A 22,087-nucleotide genomic window follows, 5' to 3' on the forward strand; every position below is an offset into this window, starting at 1 on the left:
TTTTGAAAGTAATTTTCCTAAAATTGCTTCACACTATAAAATTAACTGCTTTTGAACAATAGCTAATACTAACTTGCATCAAAGATTTATGTAGTAATAATAATAATTTAATATGAAGCCCAATGTCATATACTTTGAAATAAGAATATATTGATAGTTATATGCCTACAACACAACTCTTTCAGTTTTGGAAAGATCAAAAAGACAGGTACAAAGGAGATGTTAAATCATGCTGCAAACTGAAAAAGAATCTGTGTATTCTGTAACATTATAATAAACAAGGGAAAATGGCAAGGATTTCCAACTGAGAAGTTTCAAATTGTTACCCACTGACATTCTTTCATAAGGATTTTTAATAGTCAATTCTCAATAAAAAGAATGGACTTCAAATAAAGCCACATTTTGAAACAATAGATTATTTACTATAGCATAGCAACGGATGTAAAGCAACAATTTCTAATTCTACTTATTTTATAGGCTATTCAAGCAAGAGATGTGGAATTTTGTTAACTAAAACATCCTCACTTATGGCTTAGTTTTAAATTACAAACGAATGTTTTGGTACAAGTATGACCCCAAGTTTCTCCCTTTAACATATGTATATCTAAAATATAACCTGTTTCTCTCTAGATCATAATATTTAGCACATAAATTTTAATATTATAACCTTGTGTCCATTAAGTACAAAAGTTATTTGTAGCTTCTGGAGAGTATGATTAATAAAATTCAGGTTTAAAAACAATGCAACATTAAAGAAATAACCTCTAAAAAAATGGGAAGGCTGGCACCGTGGCTCACTAGGCTAATCCTCCGCTTGCGGCGCCGGCACCCCGGGTTCTAGTCCCGGTTGGGGCACCAGTTCTGTCCCAGTTGCTCCTCTTCCAATCCAGCTCTCTGCTGTGGCCCAGGAGTGCAGTGGAGGATGGCCCAGGTCCTTGGGCCCTGCACCCACATGGGAGACCAGGAGGAAGCACCTGGCTCCTGGCTTCGGATCGGCGGCCGCTTGGGGGGTTAACTAACAAAAAAAAGAAGACCTTTCTCTCTGTCTCTCTCTCTCACTGTCTAACTCTGCCAGTGAAACAAACAAACAAAAAAAAAAAAAAAAAAGGAAAAGGTGTGTCTGGCATTGTGGAATAGCAGATAAAGAAGCCACCTACAATATTACATCCAGTATAGGTTTTGTCCTGGCTGCTCCACTTCTGATCCAGCTCCCTGCTAACTGCCTGGGAAAGCAGCAGCAGATGACCCAAGTGCTTAGTCCCCTGCCAACCACATGGGAGACCAGGATGAAGCTCCTGGCTTCAGCCTAGCCCAGCTCTGGCTGTTGTGGTCATCTGAGGAATGAACCAGCAGATGGAAGATATCTCTCTCTCTCTCTCTCTCTCTCTCTCTGTGTGTGTAACTCTTTCAGAATAAATAAATCTTTAAAAATTTTTAAAAACATTGGAAAAGTTGATAATTGTAGGTTCACAGAGTGTTCCAGCTACACAGACTATTATTAACACCCTCTGCCTCTTAAATTGAGTTTGAGAAGAAAAAAGGATACAGATATTTACATCTGGTACTGACTTAATTTTAATATATTGTTATTAATAAAACTTGTATACAGAGCCATAATTTAAATGACCACAAATTCAGAATAAAATTTGTTAACACGATTCGTAACTTAAGTTGGAAAAAAGTGATATTTTTCAATGACGACAATTATTTTCTTAGCACAAGAGTTATTCATTCAGCACCTTCTTTTTTCCACATCAGGATAAAGCCTCATATCAACAATTGTGCTTGCCAAATATTAACTTGCTAAAGATACACTATAAATCACGTTCTGCTTGCTGAATACATATGAAAGTAATAAGTTGAGACTACCACAGCATTCTGTTTAATTAATGGAAGAATGACTCATGTCTCTGACTGCAATGAAAAATAATTCCTCAAAGTTTCATTATAAAGTTGCATATTTACTAAGTTATATTTTCCTGTAAACTTTTAGGAAACATTCAATTAAATCACGTATCTGGAATGCCATTGATCATACTGTATATTAAGTCTTCATAAAAAATGAACAAAATGGTGGTTGCTTTTTTAAGATGGAAATACAACGTTTTAAATAATATAGTTTCTGTGTACCAGAACTAGCTCATCATGAAGCCTCAGCCCCGACTGCTGGTTCCTCCTATAGGCATTAATGAATACACTCTAGTTTACTGAATTCTAACCTCACAATTTCCAATGAGATCTCAAGCATTTAGTAGTTTTTATTTTTCACCCCTACCTATCATCAGCAAAATATTTAAGGTAAATACTAACAAATACTATCAAATACTTTTTAATCCAAGAATGTGGCTTGAAAGATGATGATTTTCCTCTGCTTATACTTTCACCACATAATTTACTTTCCACAAAACTCACTTTCAAATTTTTAGTTTTGTCTCTTAAATATACAATTTCTCATAAGAAAATACATTTTTAAAGCATGTGTTTATGAAAAAGTTCAAATAGACATCCAATGAACTTAACTTTCCAAAGCCACTTAGATATTGGTTGTAGAGGACTTTGAAGCAGTTGTTATCGATTACTTTACTTTGGAATGCCTAAGTGCATATGGTTTTACTTCTCAACTAACAGCTGGCTTCCTCACACATTCTGATAACCTGCCCCTACTGAGTCCCATAAAAACATTTCTACGAAGTTTCTATAAAAATTTGGGCTTAAATTTACTTATAATATTTTGGCCCTACAATTTATAATTCCAATTGGTGAGTTTGGTTGCTAAAATGTATGTCTGAAACTCTTTCCACTAAACAACATTCTTTTTCATTGTTTAGCTTCAAAAATACAGAAACTTCCCTTTATATTAAAAACAAATGACCACACATTCCTATTTATACTATATTAATAATAAATCAGGAAAAGGTGCTGCCTGGGTACAAGCTTTTACAAATGTAAAAGTCAGTATAAATGTAAATAGTGCCCTACTGCCTTCCAGAATTGCATATCTCACCCTTCTTTTATTTGTAAACATTTTTGGTATGCATTACCACAAACCACTTTACTTTTTCAAAATAATTACAATACTTTTAAACACTTGATACACCTTGACTTTTTTTTTTTTTTTTTTTTTTTTGCAAAACTGAAAGCTTCATTAAGGTAGGATCTGTATAGTGCTCCATACCTGCTATAAAGTATAATATGGAGCACCACAGAATAGGTACACAATAAACACTTGCTTAATTAACTTCAAATTTAAATGATTGTTTTTACTACAAACAAAAACATCTCAGTGGATTCTATGGGTATGAAAAAGGCATAATGTTACAAAATCAAAGAAAGGAATGGATGGGACTATCCATGATAGATTTTGGCTTGCCTTTGGGATGGCTTCTTCTCTTTTGTTGCAAAAATTCTTTAAATATTAACAACCATACCGGGCCTTAAGCAATGTTTATTGGTATGATTAATTCCCAAAATCTATATCTAAATACTCAATCACTTTTCTAAAGTTACAGAAATAAATGTTCAACCTTTACTAGTATTTCCTCCACCTAAATAACACCCATACTCCTCGAAATCAGCATATTCAAAACTGCACATTTGACCCAAATTTATTTACTTTTATTCAAGTATTAATTTTATTCAGTTCCAAGTGCTTACTATGTACATAACCAAACACCCTCTTTGCTTTAGAGGAGTTTAGGGATGAGGGAATAAGACGATCTTAAAGACAGGTAAGGATGTGATGCTAAAATACGAGCAAGAAGGGATGCTTTGGGAACATACAGCAAGGTGTTATGAAGTGACACGTATCTAAGACTACAGTTGAGTAGAAATTAACTCCTTAAGTAGAGATATGCAGATCATTTTTAAGATGCTTCAAGGACAAAGTATACCATTGTAATAATCTAGAAGAACTAAGAGATACTGACATTATCTGAAGACTAAAATAATTTGGGTATTGCTAGAAACTGGTATTTGAACAGAATAGCAGTGGCAATTGAAAACAGATTTTCATAGCAGTCAGATCATGGAGGCCACAATGTATCATGTTAAGGGATTTTATCCAAAAGGAGGGTGTCATTTAATATAGTTAACAACTTAGAACATTCTCACCAACCCTTCAGAACAGATGCTGGTCTGAGCAATCCAAATAGAAAAGACCAACATATCAAGACCCTAAGAGACCACTGCCTCAGTCACAATAGTGCAATGTTACTAAACAGTTTTTAGCAGTGTTTGATTGAGTATTTGTAGAAGAAAACAACCACTGCTAAAATATGGTAAATGGCATGGAGGGAATAAGAGTGTAAGTATAACATGAGTTACTAGGCTGCTCCAAGTGTAATTGTCCAGGTTAACAACAACAACAACAAAACAGAAGATCAGGATAAACACGATGCTAGGTTCTACAGAGGTTTGGCACATAGATTTATGAAGAGCCACCAATTGGACTTTCAGGGAAAGGAAGAATAATTTGGCTTGAACAACTGGGTAAATGAAGAGAATACTGGAAAAATAATAGGACTCTGACTTCTTGCTTATGTAGTCAATGCTGGTGAGAAATAGGTCTTATCTCTAGAGTGAGGGTAGGAGGCAGATGAGCTTTGACTTATCCAGAGGAAAGTCAAGTCACATGGTTGAGTAGGTGGTATGGAAATCAGAAGAGATGCCTAAGCTGCAGAGAAGGGTTTGGGAAAAAACAAAAACAGTAGATGAGGAAACATAAGCAGAGAACAGTGAGTCAGAAGAGGTGGATTGATAAAGAATTCTCAAGCATAAATACTACATTTTTTTATTAAGTTCAAATCTAAGTACCTAAAAAAAATCAGCACAGACAACTCCTGTTATCTACTCTGCCCATACATAAAATACACATCTATTTGCTGGACAATTGGAAGAGGAACTGAATTCTCACTTTTGCTCATATTAACTACTAAGATGGGGGGAGGGAAAGTGAATTTTCTCTCTTATTCTTTAAAGAAATTTATATTCTCAAAAGATTGAACTAAATTTATAGTATAAATAATGGATCTTGGTGTTTTTGTTTGGCAAAGGAATTAATCTTGAAGGTTACAGTAGGTAAGTATGGTGGGTGTGGCAAAGGAATTAATCTTGAAGGTTACAGTAGGTAGGTATGGTGGGTGTGGCAAAGGAATTAATCTTGAAGGTTACAGTAGGTAGGTATGGTGGGTGTGGTAGGTGTCAGAGAATCAACTTCCTGAAACTGAGAAAAAAACACTGTGGATGTGTCTATGTTTTCATTTGCTCTGCTGAGAACAGGTTTTTTTTTTTTTTTTTTTTTTTTTTTTTTTTTTTTGACAGGCAGAGTGGACAGCGAGAGAGAGAGAAACAGAGAGAAAGGTCTTCCTTTGCCGTTGGTTCACCCTCCAATGGCCGCCGCGGCTGGTGCGCTGCAACCGGTGCACCGCACTGATCCAATGGCAGGGGCCAGGAGCCAGGTGCTTTTCCTGGTCTCCCATGGGGTGCAGGGCCCAAGCACCTGGGCCATCCTCCACTGCATCCCTGGCCACAGCAGAGAGCTGGCCTGGAAGAGGGGCAACCGGGACAGAATCCAGCGCCCCAACCGGGACTAGAACCCGGTGTGCCGGCACCGCTAGGCGGAGGATTAGCCTAGTGAGCCGTGGCGCCAGCCGAGAACAGGTTTTATGGGATCTAAAAAGCATTTGTGCACAAACTGTGTAGTAGGTAACTGTGGTAAACTGTGAACAAAACAGACCTATTTTTGTTTTTATGGAGGAGACATTAATCACATAATAGTGGATATATGATTTATATATCCATAATGATTTATATATCCATAATATGGATATATGATTTATACTATGTAACTACAAGCTATAAGTGCAACAGAAGAAAAGTATGAGATCTATAAAGAATTAAATAGAAATACTTCATCTAATCTACAGAGGCAGCAAAAATCTTGCCCACGAACTTCCTTGAGCATCTTGACATTTAAGCTGAAATCTGAAGAATCTGTACCTTAGTAAAGAGAAAATGAAAACCATTAGGCCAGGTTAACTTAAAGGTGTATGCAAACCAATGGGGACAGAAGAAAAATGGTGGTTCCCAGGAACTGAAGGAAGCTTAGAATATTAGAAGCACAAAAAGTTAGTTCCGGAGAGTTTCATTAGATCTTGATGAAGCAGAAACTGTTGGCCAGATAGGTAAGACTGTGATGAAACTTTTGGTCTTATTTTTCAGAGTAGCAGGAAATCATGTACAGGTCTTTATGCTGGAAACTGGTAACATCAGATCTGTTTTTTTCAAAATGCCATTACTGGCAATTTAGAGGCAAGAAAGAATAGGGGTAATGAAATAAGGAGAGCAGAGAAGTTGCTCTCTCATTAGTTGGAAAGGGCATCAGATGCATGTTGGACTGTGATGGTGGTATGCATATTCAAGATATTTGATTCAAGACACTTGAGAAAATTATTTTATTTGGCGATAGATTGGATTTGTTAAGAAGAAGGAGGAGGAAGAGGAGGAGAAGGAGGAGGAGGAGGAGGAGGAGGAGGGAGTGTCAATGACATTTCAACAAGAGAGGTAGAAAATCCAGAACCAGAAGTAGAAGACTGGAGTGTTTTATATAGTGGTATTATTGCTTTGTGGGACAGTGAGCTTGGTGTTGTAGAGAGAAGGAGTTTCTTTGAAGAACTATTATACAAAACATTTGGGCATCAGTACTGACGGAAGATATAATTTGGAATACATAACTTTTTAAAAGATTCCAACCATAAGGATGTAGACGATTTTAAAAGACTCATTTAAAATATTTTCCCTGTATTACCTCAGTAAGACATAATAATTTGTGGAAGAATTACCAATTAAAGAGCTTTAGAATATTGTCAGTTGGAAACAACTTTAACCAAGAAAAAAGACTAACACTAAATAACTAGAATTTCAAAATATGAACAAATAAGAAAATCTCAACATCTCAATAGTTATTATTTAACTCTGCATATTAACAATATGAGAACACTGAAAATAACATTTCCTCTAACAACTAAATCAAATAATATATTTTTGAAATGATTAATGGGTTCTCACTAGATACATTTGTCTTGATGAAATCTTCAAAACTATCATTTTAGTTTATTCCATGTCATTCCATTTTTAAATGATTTAAAGATTTTAAATTTAAAGATTTAAAGATTTTAAATGATTTAAAATTTAGATTTTGAAAAAGCTCAATTGGTATATCGGGACCTCTTGAAAATCAACGAAATTGATAATGGTTTAAATCAAACACCTCAATTAACAATAAAATATAGAAGACATTATATTACTTAACAGATTATTTTACAATATACATTGCTAAAAGTGCTGCAAAAATACTTATTTGTTTTCTCTAACTTTAAAAAACAAGTATTTTCAAGAGACTCAGAAGATTAAAATTTCCTTTGGGGGTTTGGCTTGAACATAAAAGCAGCGATATTTTTAATACTAATTTTTAAAAACATGTTACTTTTGCAGAATATCTGAATATATAAAGTAATATAATATAGAATTTATATGTGATTTAAAAAGTCTTTGTTTCAAACATGATAGGATGTTAAAGAATCCTATTTTACTTCTGGATTGTGATAAGATGAATACATGATATCTAGCAGAACCTCTTAAATTAGTGAAGTTTTGTTGAGAACAGTGTAGTATATACACTATAAAGGTACATTGTTTTGGTGAACGAATTTTTAATTGTTACTCAGTAAAGATTCAGGGACAGAAATGAACCAAAGATAAGTATTGTTATGCCCTAATGGTACAGCTATATGTTAGTCCATTAAAATGTCAAATTTTTTTAAGCACTGAAAAATGTAATAATGTTCCCACAACAGAAGATTCTACTGGCAAAGTTTCTAAAGGCATGTATATATGTAGAGCCATACTGTTTTCCTTGCTAATAGATGTTAGAATAAGCTGTACATTATTTGCTGTACTTTCAGGAAATAATTAGAAAATAAATTACTTATGGCCCTACTTAATACAATAATAACAATAATATAAGACCCCAAAGGATCATTTTTTAATATATTTTAGAGTTTAGACAGAAGGGAGAGGAGTAAATTCAACTCTGTAATTTATTTTTCTGTTTCTTCCTATAAATCTCTGTGTCTGAAATGGTTTGTTTACTCATTAAGTGTGTGAATAATACAAAGAAATTTTAAAAAATGGCAATGCAGTTGGGTTGAATAATTGGACAGTGTTTCAAAACTCAGAGTCTGAGGCTGGCGTTGTGGCCTAGTAGGTAAAGCTGCTGACTCTGATGCAGGCGTCCTACATAAGTGCTGGTCTGTGTCCCGGTTGCTCTACTTCTGATCCAACTCCCTGCTAATGGCCTGGAAAAGCTAGCAAAAGATGATCCAAGTGTTTGAGTCCCTGTTCAAGCTGCATGTGGGAGTTGCGGATGAATCTGCTGACTCTTGGCTCTTCTGCTTGGCCCATGATTGGCTGTTGTGGCCATATGGGGAGTGAACCAGATAGAATCCCTCTCTCTCTCTCTCTCTCTCTGTGTGTGTGTGTGTGTGTGTGTGTGTTTATGTGTTTGTGTGTGTGTGTCTATCCCTCCCTGTCTGTAAGTCTAAATTTCAAAATGAATAAACAAATCTTAAGAAACAAACAAAATACTTAGGGACCAAAACATACTCTTTACAGGAAATACTTTAGAAATTTTCAACTGGATGGGAAAATGCAATTGAAGTAATTTAGGCAACAATCTTAGGTTTCATTTCTATTTACATTGCATTAAGAGTCCATACTTTTAGGGCCGGCGCTGTGGTGCAGCTGGTAAAGCCACACCTGCAGTACCAGCATCTCATATAGGTGAGAATTGGAGTCCTGGCTTCTCCACTTGCGATCCAGCTCTCTGCTTATGGCCTGAGCAAACAGTGAAGGATAGCCCAAGTCCTTGGGCCCTTGCACTCACGTAGGAAACCCAGAAGGAGCTCGTGGCTCCTGGATTTGGATTGGCTCAGCTCTGGCCATTGCAGCCATTTGGGAAATGAACCAGCAGATGGAAGACACCCCCGCCCCTGCCTCTGCCTCTCTGTAACTCTGCTTTCAAATAAAATAAATAAATCTTAAAAAAAAGAGTCCATACTTTTTTTATTAGTTGGGACCATATACACCAGCTAAAGTTTGTATGGAATGCAAATGTTAATTTGCTATCATTCCATCTTGTAAAATCACATGGAGCATGAAACAACTTCTTTTTTGTTTTCAAAGGTCAAAGGTGTAGTTTTGAATTTAGCCAGATTGCCCATGCTTAGTCCAACTCTCAAAAATACTTGGAAAAGGCCGGCGCCGCGGCTCACTAGGCTAATCCTCCGCCTGCGGCGCCGGCACACCGGGTTCTAGTCCCGGTAGGGGCGCCGGATTCTGTCCCGCTTGCTCCTCTTCCAGGCCAGCTCTCTGCTGTGGCCAGGGAGTGCAGTGGAGGATGGCCCAAGTGCTTGGGCCTTGCACCCTGTGGGAGACCAGGAGAAGCACCTGGCTCCTGCAATCGGATCAGTGCAGTGCCATTGGAGGGTGAACCAAGGGCACTCTCACTGTCTCTCACTGTCTACTCTGGCTGTCAAAAAAAAAAAAAAAAAAAAAAAAAAAAAAAAAAAAAAAAAAAACTTGGAAAAGCCTTTAGGCCCAGGGCAACCATGGTCTTGTCTTTCAGGGAGAAGTTTGCAATAGCCTAGCCCATAGCACTGGACTGCTCTAAAGGTTCTGTGGCACCCAGGATTTCCAACAACACTCTCATGGTTATCATCAGCAAATATTCATGCCCTATATGCACTGACCCCTCTGTCACGGAAGACCTACAACACCCATCTGTGCATCTGCTTTGAAAACCTCGGATGCAAACTGAACCTTCAGAAAAGTCCCTTACTCCTTAATTAGATGCTTAACATCGAATACAATGGGATTTACAATTTACTCAAAGTATTTAACATTGGCATTATTTTGCTTTTGAAAACAGCAAAATGCATTTGTTCAGTATATTGGCTTTTTGCAATACTGCACAACCATTTCACAGATCATGTGCATGTAGTTATGTACTCTGAATATGAAATCTGTGCTGTACCTCTATATCCATGAAACTTAACTATTCACAAGTATTTTTCTGGCAAATGAAAATGTTATTCTTAAAGAACAACACATGAATATATATGCATATATGTATTTATTATTTTCTTCATTAGGCCTTGATTCTACAATATGAACAGAGTTTATAAAGCATGAGTACTTTCTTTGTGACATTGTATCATCAGAACCACAAAACACTGATTCATGGTTCTGGTTGTAAGGGTACTCAGGTATGGCTGAAATAAGGAATACCTACCGTTTTGCTGAGGTAACTTGTGCTGGTGTTCATGCACTGTTGCCCTTCACTGTTGCAGCAGCCCCCACATCTGTAGACGGACACACATGGAGGTTTAAAGAAGGTGTTTGTTGCTGCTCCAAATTCCTTCCCCACATCTATACACACCTCACGTGGCATGCATTGAGTCTTTCTCCACTCATTATCAATACCTGTCGAGTCATAGGAAGTTTGTAAGTCATATAGAAGCCACCAAAGGGGAAAAAAGGCCACAGCAATTGTATGCCACTCATATTTCATTTCAGATTTTAAAATTAAAAGTAGAAATTTAGAGAAACAGTTGATAGAATACTAAATTGTGACATAATATTTAACAGAACACCTAAGGATATATTCTTAAGAAAATCATTTCTATAGCCACATAATAAACTAAATTAGGATTGCACTCTCTTAAAAATACACTAATATCCTACAACATTGATGTTTGGCATTTTATACTTAATAAAATAAGAATTTAGTATATAGATGTTTACAAGGTGTGCAAAAATAGAGTTATGTTCATTTGCTATAATAGATATTATATTTTCGTGGTCTCAGACCCAATTTAATGATATTATTTTTTCTTATTAAACTGAGATATAAATGAGAAGATGGCTATGGCTTTGGACTTCATTCAAAAGTCATTTAAAGGCAGGCTATTTCACAATAGTAGGTAATTTAATGACAATAACTATGTGAAATGCAAGGCCAAGTTCCATCAACTGAGACTTGTATCCCTACACTAACTTTGTTCAGGAAAATCAAACTTTCCTACCCCCTTCATGCTCTCTTGGAATTCTCTTTCCAGTGAGTTAGTGGCTTACCTATAACACTGTTGACTCTTTACTGCATTACATATGATGTACTTCCTAAGTGTTCTAGTTTATGTCTCCCATATTTCCCTAAAATAAAATTTTTGGAAAAAAAAGGACATAAACTGTTGGTTACTCAACCATGAAGCCATTGTGTTTGCTTGCTTGTGTTCTCAAAATATTTTGCAATATCAAACCTTTATAGTGATTAATATCTAACAACTGAAGGGATTCATTTTTAAAACAGCCCACTAATTTATATTATGCTGCTATATGCAGCATCACCATCTTTTGTGAAACTTTATACTATGTAGCTCAGCCTTACAAAAGTCCAGCTCTAAGCCAGTTTTCAAGGCAACTAGCAGTGTTCTCATAAGTTATTTGGGTTTGCTTTGAGAGAAATAAAGCATTTCTAAATCCAAATCAGAGAGTAAATTTATGTATAATTATTTTGTAAGACACAGTATACTTAAATGAATAAATTCACATGCTGTGTAAATACACCTGTATATATATAATTAAATTTTTACAGTGGGGTTAAAAAAACATGCATTTATACATTTCTATCTATGCATTTCAGGAAATTACTTAAATGCTCAATGTGAAATCAAAAAATGCTGAATTTTAAAAATAATTCTTTATTTTATTTTATTTTCATCCCTAAAGGTATATGCAGTAGAACAAATTCTGATGTTAGAGGACCAGGTTGGTGACCTTCACTAATTTGATGTCTAAGACTTATTACACATTTTCTTTGCCATGATACTTACTTTTCAAGATTTCTGCATTATAATGTGCTGCAGCAAATTTTATTGTCTCTTCTGTCCTTGTGTTGAGGTCGGGCTGTTCTTTACTGTGCTGCCAGCCTGATTTCCTCAGCTGACACTTGTACATTTTCCAATATTCTGGGTACAGTACAGTCATGAGCTCATCCACGCTGGACACAGATCGCAACTGCTCCTCCAGATCTTTGCCTACATAAGCCTGTCAAAGAAAAATGCAAGATCATTCACTTTCTGGCTTAAAGGATTTGGAAACAGATGCACTAAAAATCTTGAAATGTTACGGAGGCTATATTACCTAATAAAATGTATTAACTCTTTCTGAGTTACTTAATTTTTCTTAGTAAAAATATATTCAGAGTTACACTTTTATAAATTAACAGGGTTACTTCAAAAAAGTTCACAGAAATGGAACTAAAGGGAGTTATTTTGTTGCAAAAATTAAGAAATTTATGCCCAGTTTTTTTTTTCATAATATGGGTTTTGCATGAATTTTTAAAAAGTCTCCCATGTGCATGGATTTCAAATTTTTTTGCACCAGGATACATTTATCTTTTGAATATATATTTCCATAAACTTTTTGAAGTTTAACTCATGCAATTAAAATTTATATTTAATGAAGACAAAATTATCATGAGAAATAACTTTAAAAATAAAGGTAGCTTTTATTTATTTGGTTATTTTACATAACTGAGTTTGACAATAGCATCAGATTAAGGTTTATATTTTGAAAGAGTATCCCAATATTTGCAAAAGTTCTGATCATTCAGCTATATGCTGCTATGAAAAAGACATTAAATCGTTCAGAGAACACTAAATATGCATACAAAAAAGTTAATCGTTTCTATAAGTATATCCAAATGGGTAGAACATTTCATGTTATATTAAAGTAGTTACCTTATCTACAAACAAATTTTTAAATTTTATTCTAAAATTAGGAAAACTTAACTGTTTAGCTTCTATCTGCAAAATGAAATAAACACAATTTTTATTCTCTATTGACATGATCATCACAGATTTTAAAACTAAATATATAAGTAAATACTTTAGAGATTGATTTTCAGTTTAGTGAGCATAGAAATTAACAGGAGAACTGTTAAAATTTCAAGTAACTTTCCCCAATCTCCCTATGGATTCACAGAAGAGAATAAAGAGTCTATATTTATTCTAATGAGTCATAGCTTTTCCTTTCTAATATTTGAAATACAAGATGAACATAATTACCTTAAAATGGAAACAGAATTTAATTGAAAGCTTTTCTCACTTTTTTAGTAATCCAAGTTATGCTGTTATAGATGATATTGTATTGTATGTTGACTGACAAATATAGACTAATGAAATTTTCTTACATTATTACAGAATCTCCTAAAAAATGAGGTAAGGAATTATAAACTGTATTCCTTCCCATTAGACAATGACATTGTGTACACATATTGGATTTCTCCTTTCTCCACCAGTTATTGTGTGATTTGAACACATCATTAAATCACGTTAGGTCTAGGTTACAAAGATGCTGATTACCTTCAAAGATTCGATTACCCTCTGGAATATGCAGGGTGAATCTTTACATACAACTATTCAAAATAAAATTCTGTTCAACAGGTGAGGGGACTAATGAAGAGATTTTAGTTTAAACGGAAGTGACACATTATTTTCTCAGGTTTCTGGATTATTTGCTTATGAAATATCTGCCTAAAAAGAAAATCTCACATTTAACACAAATTCAAGAAACCAAAGTGCTTAAGTATATCAAAGGATTACTCAAAGAAACATCATAAAACTAAAAATTATTCTAAAAATCATCCTAGGTAGGGGCTGACACTGTAGAGCAGTGGGTTAAAGCCCCGGTCTGCAAAACTGGCATCCTATACAGGTGCTGGTTCAAGTCATAGCTGCTCCTCTTCCAATCCAGCTCTCTGCTATGGCCTGGGAAAGCAGTAGAAGATGGCCCAAGTCCTTGGGCCCCTGCACCTGTGTGGGAGACCTGGAGGAAGCTCCTGGCTCCTGGCTTTGGATCGGTGCAGCTCCAGTCATTGCAGCCATCTGGGGAGTGAACCAGAGAAAGAAAGATCTCTCTCTCTCTCTGCCTCTGTCTTTCTGTGACTCTGTCCTTCAAATAAATAAATACATCTTTAAAGAAAAATCACACTAGGTGAAGCGAAGGATATGTGAATGTGGTAATCATTGACCATCTATATGTACATCAAATTATCATATCATAACCCTTAAAAATTCATGCTTTACCAGTTATGCCTCAGTAAAATTGGAAAAGTGATACATAGGCATATTTACCTGGAGTAAATGTCATAGCTAGTTTTTTGCTAGCTTGTTCTTATTGAACAGCCATAGAACACAAAGTGCAACAGGGAACTATACAAGTATGTGATTGGAGGGTCCCTGGGACAGTTTGCCCTCCAGTTCAGCAAAGAATAAAGTCAGGCTGTGACTTATGCTGATGAAACTAATTTCAGAAATAAGCCCAAGTGCTCCTTCTACCCAGAGAAACTGCAATATAGCATTGTTCAAGAAGGCAATGAATGATGCATACCAAATCTTAAGTAAGGGGATGGTAATGAAGATGGGCTTTCAAAAATGTTATTTAAAATTTTAAGCCAAATAAATTATCCTTGCACTTTAAAATACAGAAATGAATAATAAGAGTTACGACATTTATATCTGCAAAAGAAAACATGATGTCCCCAAAATGTATCAGAGAGAATAACATAAGTGTACAAAACAACATAAGCACACAATTCACACTAGATAAAAATCTAATACACAAAATGATATACTGGTAGAAGACAAACGTTATTATATCTTTAGTGTGCTCTTAGTCTGAAAAAAAGGTCTTTGTAACGGAATATAAAAATAAACTATAATTATTTGTATAGCAGAAAATACCGTAGACAAAAGACAGTAACATTGGAAACTATTTTTAATATGCACAACAGATGGAAAAGGACTAATATTCTTAAAATATCACATGAACATGTTAATGAAAAAACCAAAGAGTGTCTTCAATAGAAAATGAGTGATATACATGAACTGAATATTCAAAAGTACAAATAAAATCAGTACTTGTATATAATCATAATATATAATGGCAAAAGTGAAGAAATTGTAATTTTAGTTCTTTACAATTGTGGTGGTAATAAAAATTTGTGATGGTATTCAAGGAATATGTAGTGTTGCAAAATCGAAAGGCCTCTATTACATAACCCATTTTGGAATTAAATTGACTATCTAAAAGATGTATGTGTGTGTGTATGTGTGTATGCAAATTCATTGTGAGGCTGTATCTCTGAAATTGTGAATATTAAAAAAACAGGAAAATAGTACTGTATTTGTTAAATAACTTATAGCAAAAACAGAAATCAGCATGAAAACAATGTAATGACATTATAAAATGATAGACATAAAATTTAGATGTCCATGAAACACTATTTTATGAAAAAGTCGGTATGAAATTTGTAGACTAATCAAACGGCTCACAAACATATATAGTATGACTTTTAACAGAAGTTTTATAGATTGCATATATGTGTGTGTTCATGTGTGTATATGTATATCATACATATATATACAAGTAAATATGCACATATATATATAGTAATGTATAGTTTTAATTGTAAAAGTAGTAAAAAAGTTATCTTCTGCAAACTGTGTAATTAGGGTGATCATGTTCATCTATACATTTCTCTTTTAAGTTTTAAGATGAAGATATGTATGAATTTACAACCCGAACAAAAATTTTAAAGTAATTATATCTAAGCATATTGCAGTCCATATGATTAGCTCTCATTCCAGTCTTTCCTTTATTTTACTGGTCTTATTTTTACATAAAGCATACCTTTGATATATTCTTTAATTAGTACCAATCATTGGCAGAAGCAGAAGCTATCACAGATAAACAGACTAAAAATGACTTAAAGGGGCAGGCGTTTAGCCCAGACAGCCATGAGTTAAAACATCCATGATCCATATCCAAGAACCTGAGTTTTACACCTAGCTCTGTAATGCAGAGAGGCAGTGGTGATGTCTCAGGTATTTAGATTCCTGCCACCTATGTACCTGGATTGAGTTCTCAGCTCCCAGTTTTGGCCTGGCCAAGTCTTGGCCATTGCATATATTTGGGGGTGAACCAATTGGAAGCTCCCTCTCTCATAAATAGATACTATTTACCAAAAAAATGGCTTAGATACTGAGAAATTTTTTCCTTAGTTATCATTTTACTCATGTGGAATAAAAATAAGCTTTACCATCAAAAGACATGATTTTCTTTTATTTATTTATTTATTTTGACAGGCAAAGTGGACAGTGAGAGAGATACAGAGAAAGGCCAAAAGACATGATTTTCATCTTGGCTGCTAGCCAAGTTTAACTGGGTAATATCAGACTTTATTTCTTTGAACTTCATTTTAATTTGTAAGATGGAGTACGAATATCTTTCTTCTAAAGATTTGTGATGACTCAAATAGACATATGATGTATAACAGAACGTTTATATTCAGGTGTGGGATTACCCATTAGTATTACAATGGTAAGGAATAAGAATATAGTATTGAGTTTGTTTTTTAGATAAATTGAAGCCTTCACATAATTATTAACTGTATGTCAGTGATGTGTAACTTCTGATGTAGTACTTCTTTAGATCTGTCTTATGCATGTTCATTCTAACAGGCTAGTAATTTAGGGATTGGTCATTGTCAAGGTGACGGATTGGGCTGTTTCACTGACATCCCAGGGAATAGTTATAGAGCTGTTCAGATAACCAACATGTAAAAGATCTAACCATGGATCCTCCACATTCATTTCCTAGTTTTGAAGAATTTGAAGAATATCCAGTAACCTTGAATGAGTTCTGTATCAGAGATACCCAAAATCTTTAAGAAGAAGTGCTATGCACATGAAAATCAAGTTCCTTATTAATGCCTTCTTGACATTTTATGTTCACCAACGTTTTCTAGAACATTGAGGGCATCTGTTTGAATACTATTATATTCCTTTTATTCTCCAAAGGTATGAGTGTCATTTAAAACAGGAAGTGAGTTAAAAATGGATATTCAAGTCTAATAAAAATTTTAAGCCATCTAAAAAGGAATCAAACTTTCAATTCTAACTTGCGTGGATCAATTAGGTGATAATAGAAATTATTCTTTGGAGCCAGCCTTGTGGCATAGTGGACAAAACAATACAGACATCAAATATGGGTTCTGGTTTGTGTCCCAGCTGCTCCCCTTCCAATCCAGCTCCTTCCTAATTGCATGAGAAAAGCAGTGGAGGCTGTCCCAAGTACTTGGGGTCTTGCAACCCACCTGAGAGACCTGGATGAAGCTACTGTCTCCTGGGTTCGAACTGGCCCAGCACTGGCCATTACTGCCAACTGGGGAGTGAATCAAGGGATGTAATATCTCTCTCTTTGTTTCTCCCTCCTCTTCTCTCTGTAACTCTGACTTTCAAATAAAACAAATAAATCTTTTTTTAAAAAATAAAACTACTCTTATGTAACTTTCTCCTGCATGTAGTAGCGAACAGCAACCCATACGGCATCCAGTGGAGGATTTCGAGATGCCATGCAAGTCAAAGCTGAGTGTACACTCAATGGCAAGAAGTTAGCAGAAAATCATCTTAATAACTCATAGACTTAAAATACATTTCCTGGGGCTGGCATTGTGGTAAAGACACTTCCTCCAATGCTGCCATCCCATACAGGCACCGGTTTGTATCCTGGCTGCTCCACTTCAGTTCCAGCTCCTTTCTAATGGCCTGGAAAAAGCAGCAGAAGACGGCCCAAGTGCTTGGACCCCTGTTACCCATATGTGGGAGACCTGGATGAGGCTCTTGGCTCCTGGCTTCAGCCTGGTTCAACCTTTTGTGTTGCAGCCACTTGGGAGTAAACCAGCAGACAGAAGCTCACACGCGCGCGCGCTCTCTCTCTCTCTCTCAACTCTTTCAAATAAAAAAAAAAAATCCTTAAAAAATGCGTTTCCTTCCTACTTTAACAGGAGTAGGGGATGCATTATCTCTGGTTCTAGAAAACTACCTGATGAGAAAGATCTTTGGGTTTTCACCTGACCTCAAGACTTCTTTTTAATTATAAAGAGTTGTAAAGTGAGCCCTTAATTTACAATCATCTACTTTAAATTTTACACACACTGAAAAAGTAGCTTTCATCTTGCTGTTTAGCTTTAACTAGGGGTTGTTCAGATGTTTTTGGGGAAGACACAAATGCACGTGGGTTATCCTACCTAGCACAATCTAGGGAGTCAATGTTAAGGACCAAACAGGACTTGGCCCCCAAACTCACGCAGATGGTTAAGCCTTAAAGTCTTAACAATAACAGTTAGTGGACTAATGCTAATGGATGACAGATTAGGGTTGAGATTTGATCTAATTTTGGTGGCTAGGAGGTAGGCCAGTGGGGATGTCTTCATGTCTCTGATGGGTTGCCCTTAGAAGACAGTTCTTATAAGAAGGTTGGTTATTTAAGCTGATTCCACCTGGCTTCTCCCTGGAATTGTTCCTCCACATATGCTCCTCCATCGCCAGAATTCCTAGCAGTGACAGCCATGTAACAGGTGAACTCGGAGGTTCTTCAGTTTCCTAACATCTGTGCTAGGCAAATTGCAAATTTCAAATGTATGAAGGTACTTTGAAAAGTGTATGGAAAATGCACACTTTCTTTTAAATCCATTTTTTCCTCAAATTTTTTGAAGTACTCTGATATACTCTAATTATTTTAAAATACATTTTAAAGCAAAAATTGGATTAGGTGGCAGAATGGAGAATGTTTTAGATTTGAGAAATCATAAATATGAAAATTCAAATAATATCCTTTTAAGGAATAAAAAAAATATGTTTTACATGACCTTAACAAATCATTTTACCTAATGTTCAGTGAAGGTGTCAGAGTCAGGATTCTTTCACCCCAGGCCACCCATCATCCATGTCTACACCAACCTGATGTGCCACAGAGAGGTAACCCTGGAAGCAGATATATAAATTGCAGTTTAATATTGGAAGATTTTTGTCTGAGATGTCCTACTGTAAATGTTGAAAATAATGTCATAACAAAGTATAGAGTCCTTTATGTCTACCATTAATTATGTAAATTATTATTTATAATAGTGAAGTAACTTTTTTAGTTTGCCAAATGTATGAATTAAGCCAAAATCCGTTATTTATTTTACTGAATCCTAAATAATGGAGGCTCTTAGAAAATACTTTCAATATTCATTTTATATTATGTTACTTTGGAGGAAACTTTTAATTCAATGCAAAATAAACAGTTTGTTAAACATCTCTGTATAATCAATGCAATGGGAAACAAGCTACTCTACACACATTTCTTGAACTAAAAATGGAGCACCCTTTATTTGACTTTTATTCTGGAAAGGAATTCACAAAGGAATCTTTGTACAATGACAAAATGATCTCACAAAAATTAATTCTTCTTTCCATATATGATTAAAAAATAATACTAAGTAGGTGAAGCCAAAAGTAACACCAACAAAAAATTGTTTAGAGAATAATAAAGAAATTCAAAGGAACTAAAACTTATTAGTATTCCAATATGGGTAGAACACTGGTTCTCCAGCAAGGGTGATTTCCACCCTACTCCCCCAACCACCACCTCAAGTGACCTTTGGTCATGTCTAGAGACATTTTTGGTTTTCAGAACACTTAGGGTGATGCTAGCACTAACTAGTAGAGGCCAGGAATGCTGTAAAACACTCTGCAATGAACAGGACAATTTCCTACAAGAAAAGAACCAGGCTGGCGCTGTGGCTCACTTGGCTAATTCTCCGCCTGCGGCACCAGCATCCCAGGTTCTAATCCCGGTTGGGGTGCCAGGTACTAGTTCCAGTTGCTCCTCTTCCAGTCCAGCTCTCTGCTGTGGCCCGGGAGGGCAGTGGAGGATGGCCCAAGTGCTTGGGTCCCTGCACCCGCATGGGAGACCAGGAGGAAGCACCCGACTCCTTGCTTCGGGCCAGCATAGCGCCAGCCATAGCGGCCATTAGGGGTGTGAACCAACAGAAGGAAGACTTTTCTCTCTGTCTCTCCCTCTCACTGTCTATAACTCTCTCTCTGTCTCTCTCTTTCACTGTCTAATTCTGTCTAGAAAAAAAAAAAAAAGAATCATCCAGACTAACAGGTTAATAGTGCCATTGTTAAGAAACCCTAAGGCCCCTACATTAGTCTTTCTTAACAAAGTTCCTTTGTAGCATAATGAAAAATGGATGTAGCAGTTTAGGCGTAGTATTCCTAAGTAAGTAAATATAAAATGTTTCTAAATTATTTTGATTGCTTAAAATGTTAAAAAAGCTTTAAAAAAGCTCAAAAATTCATAAAATTCTTTTAAAATTAAAAAAATGTAATTCATTTTTATATTTCTTTTAGGGTTCTGTTTTCATCTTAGATTTCTTTTTAAGTTTTTATTTCATTTATTTTATTATTTTATTTTTTTTTTTTTGACAGGCAGAGTGGACAGTGAGAGAGAGAGAGACAGAGAGAAAGGTCTTCCTTTGCCGTTGGTTCACCCTCCAATGGCCGCCGCGGCCAGCGCGATGCGACCGGCGCACCGCGCTGATCCGATGGCAGGAGCCAGGAGCCAGGTGCTTTTCCTGGTCTCCCATGGGGTGCAGGGCCCAAGCACCTGGGCCATCCTCCACTGCACTCCCGGGCCACAGCAGAGAGCTGGCCTGGAAGAGGGGCAACCGGGACAGAATCCGGCGCCCCAACCGGGACTAGAACCCGGTGTGCCGGCGCCGCTAGGTGGAGGATTAGCCTAGTGAGCCGCGGCGCCGGCCATTTCATTTATTAAAAGGAAGAGAGACAGCGATAGATCGCCCAACTGCTGCTGCATTTCTTCAAAGCCTACCACAACTGTGCCTGGGTGGGACCAAAAGGAGATCTGCCTTATCACCTGCTGCTTCCCTGGGGGCACATTAAGGAAAACTGGAATTGGGGGTGGAGTCAGGACTTAACCCAGTACTATAATAAAAGATGTGTGCTACTCAAGCAGTCATATGCCAGCCTCTATGAGTTACCCCTGGTCAGGGAAACACTTGGTATGACAATGTCCTTTGGCTATTTACTTCTTTATTCCCCTTTTCTCAGAATTGCTAAAATTGCTGATATTCCTTTCAAAATGCTGTACATTTTAAGCAACTTGAAGTAAGACTGGAATGACATAAATAGATCATATATTATGCTCCCAACTATTGTCAGCATGTTACAATTTTGTGTTTTAGAAAAAATTATATAAATAATTAGTAATACTAAAAAAAGCTAGTCTCTTTGATATTTTAAAAGCCAACTGATGCTAATGATACTTTGAACTGGAAGTTGTTTTAATATTAATGATTCTATTTTTAAGAAAATAATCAATAATATTCATCCAGAAGCCCAAACATTATAAGTACCCAGTTTGATGAGTTTTTACAAATTGAACAAACTCCTTTAATCATAACCACATCAAGATACAGAGTGTTGACCACATCCCTGAAGCCTTCCTTATTCTCCTCCATTATGACGCCCCAACAAATGTAGCCAAACATTGTTCTGATTTCTATCAACAAAAGTAGCTAATTCTGAATTTATATAGAAAGAATCCTGCAGTGTAACACCTTTAGTGGTGAGCTCCTTTTCTCAACCTTGTTTGTGAACATCACTCTTATCAGGTGATGCAGTTGGGTTCACTGCTGCTTGGCTTTTCATGTCATGAACTACTACAGTTTGTCTATCTTGTCTGTGCTCTATATATCTTGATGAGCACAAGGGTAAATAACTAGCAATGGAATTGATGGTTTATGAGGTATGCATATATTTAGCTTTGCAGATATGGCCAAATCATTTTTCCAGGGACTTGCACCAATTAACATTCCTCAGGGCTGTCTGTGAGTTCTCTTGTTCCACGTCTTTGCCAACAATTAGCACAAAGTGCTAGTTTTAAATTTTCAGTCATTCTAGGGGATGTGGTAATACTTTGTGCTTTTAATGTGCAGTTTTAGATAGCTGATGATATTGAGTACTCTTTCATATGTTAACTGGATCTTGTGTTTGCATCTTTTAACTGCCATCTCAAAGCATTTTATTCACTTGTGTTGGCTGTCTTGTTTATTATT

General features: G+C 36.0%; 1 protein-coding gene across 2 annotated transcripts in view; it reads right to left on the reverse strand.

Moving 5' to 3' along the window:
* The window catches only part of VEGFC (vascular endothelial growth factor C), a 117,500-nt gene that overhangs the window by 31,440 nt on the left and 63,973 nt on the right, over nt 1-22,087 (reverse strand). Inside the window, exons 2-4 of one of the 2 annotated variants that reach the window (XM_051832528.2) lie at nt 18,848-18,944; nt 11,949-12,162; nt 10,349-10,539 (exon numbers count right to left, since the gene is read on the reverse strand). In XM_051832528.2, the coding sequence (XP_051688488.1) occupies nt 10,349-10,539; nt 11,949-12,102 (345 nt within the window). In that variant the 5' untranslated portion in view covers nt 12,103-12,162; nt 18,848-18,944. The remainder of the gene's footprint in view (nt 1-10,348; nt 10,540-11,948; nt 12,163-18,847; nt 18,945-22,087) is intronic. The other variant, XM_002709481.5, reaches the window with a different exon arrangement.

Source organism: Oryctolagus cuniculus, chromosome 2 (assembly GCF_964237555.1).
Source record: "Oryctolagus cuniculus chromosome 2, mOryCun1.1, whole genome shotgun sequence".
Taxonomy (NCBI): Eukaryota; Metazoa; Chordata; class Mammalia; order Lagomorpha; family Leporidae; genus Oryctolagus; species Oryctolagus cuniculus.